Source organism: Panicum virgatum, chromosome 2K (genome assembly GCF_016808335.1).
Source record: "Panicum virgatum strain AP13 chromosome 2K, P.virgatum_v5, whole genome shotgun sequence".
Classification (NCBI taxonomy): domain Eukaryota; kingdom Viridiplantae; phylum Streptophyta; class Magnoliopsida; order Poales; family Poaceae; genus Panicum; species Panicum virgatum.
In genome coordinates, this window is record NC_053137.1 from 10320753 (window position 1) to 10322428 (window position 1676).

General features: G+C 49.3%; 1 protein-coding gene across 1 annotated transcript; it reads left to right on the plus strand.

The window, feature by feature from the left end:
• The first annotated feature begins 765 nt into the window (after positions 1–765).
• Positions 766–1332, plus strand: LOC120695059. The gene has a single exon (XM_039978379.1). The coding sequence runs from the start codon at positions 766–768 to the stop codon at positions 1330–1332; it is 567 nt and encodes a 188-aa protein (XP_039834313.1).
• Positions 1333–1676: the final 344 nt, after the last annotated feature.

Below are 1676 nucleotides of genomic sequence, written 5' to 3' on the forward strand. Positions count from 1 at the left end.
TGAGTAATAGATTATGCTTTGGTGGGAACTTTATTATTGTAAAAAACTTATAAATATTTTTTTATATGTGTGACAACTTATATATGTATATTGTAGCAAATCTTTCAATAATACCAAACTCAAATTTACATATAAGTTGCTACTATTGCAAAATGTGTTCAAAATATATGCAAGTGAGATCTAGTTTTATTCGTCTCATCATGTAGATCACAATGATGCAATTAATATTCAAAATGAAGATCATACGAAGGAAATAAAACATTTAGTTGAAGAAGTTTCATATTAAAAAAAAAGAAATCTGGAGGTGAACCCTTATCATACTGTAGGTGGAAAGCGACATTCATTAGTGGGAGAGGAGACGTGCGTCGAATCCAAAAGGGAAGGGGTCGCGCGCTGTGCGCTTTGTGCGACCGGTCACGGGTTAACTGCATCCAAATACGAAAATGAAAGGAAAACAAAATTGTTGATGTTAGAAATGCAGTACAAAATGAAAGCTCTCTAATTAGAAAGTTTTAAAAGAGATACTATTCACTCCCAGCTGTTTGCACAAATGTATGTACACGGAAAAAAAAGGAACGACACAATGCGTGATGATACATTTCCATACACAAAACGAGAAATCTTGGCATCTGATCATGACGAATAATGAACATTCCATAAACTAAAATCATGGCACGCTATAAAACAGCTACATGTAGAAGAAAGCAGTGGCCACTGATCACTGATCTGACCATACAAGCTTTGCAGGCCACCACAACGACATCCATGGCCGCCTCTTCATTCACCAACCGTAATAGCATTATAATTCCGCTCGTCGGACTCCTCTGCGTCCTCTTCGCCGCCTCGGATGTCGCCAGCGAGCCCCCCAGCGTGGTGCCCTCGGGGTGCAAGTTCGCCGCCGCCGCCGGCGGTGGCACCTTCACCGAGCACTTCTGCTTGTCGGCCCTGACCGGCCACAGCGTCGGCGCCGCGGACTACGGCGACCTCGCGCTCTTCGCGGTCGAGCTCGCCACGGCCAACGCCACCGCCACCGAGGCGAAGATCGACGCCCTGCTCGCAGGCGGCGGCGGCGGCGCCCTGGCGGACGGCCTGAGGGCGTGCCGGTCGCTGTACGACGCCGTGGTGCACGTGTACCAGCCGGAGTGCCACGCCGCCGTGGAGAAACGGAGGTTCGTCGACGGGAAGCTGTGCCTCCGCAGGACGGCGCGGGCGCCCGTGGAGTGCGAGCGGGGGTTCGAGCAGCGGGGCGTCCCGTCGCCGGTGGCCGCGGAGGACGACGACCTCGCCAAGCTCGCCAACCTCGCCATCGCGCTGAGCGCGATCACGCGCTGAGCTCGATCGCCAGCCTGATCCATCCTCAGTTCGATACACACCAACACATTTTGTGACCAATTTTCTCACTCTCTTTATATCAAGAAGACAAAAACAGTGACAAGAATTGTCCACAATAATAATGATAATATGTTTATTTATTTGGAGGTACTCCACGTACTGGCGTTGTGCGTGACATCGCTCTCTTGAAGACTTGCCTTCTGTATACACCACTACTTGAAAAAAAACCTGCAAACATCGACGTTGCCCCAACGGCGCATGCTAATCCACGCGCGCTCGCCAACAGCGCTGCTAGCTAGCGATTTTCCGACAAGAAGTATCACTACAAGAAATCCATTGATCCA

Bases quoted from the DNA above. Each gene is read 5' to 3' on its own strand.
- LOC120695059 (XM_039978379.1), top strand. From the start codon at position 766: ATGGCCGCCTCTTCATTCACCAACCGTAATAGCATTATAATTCCGCTC.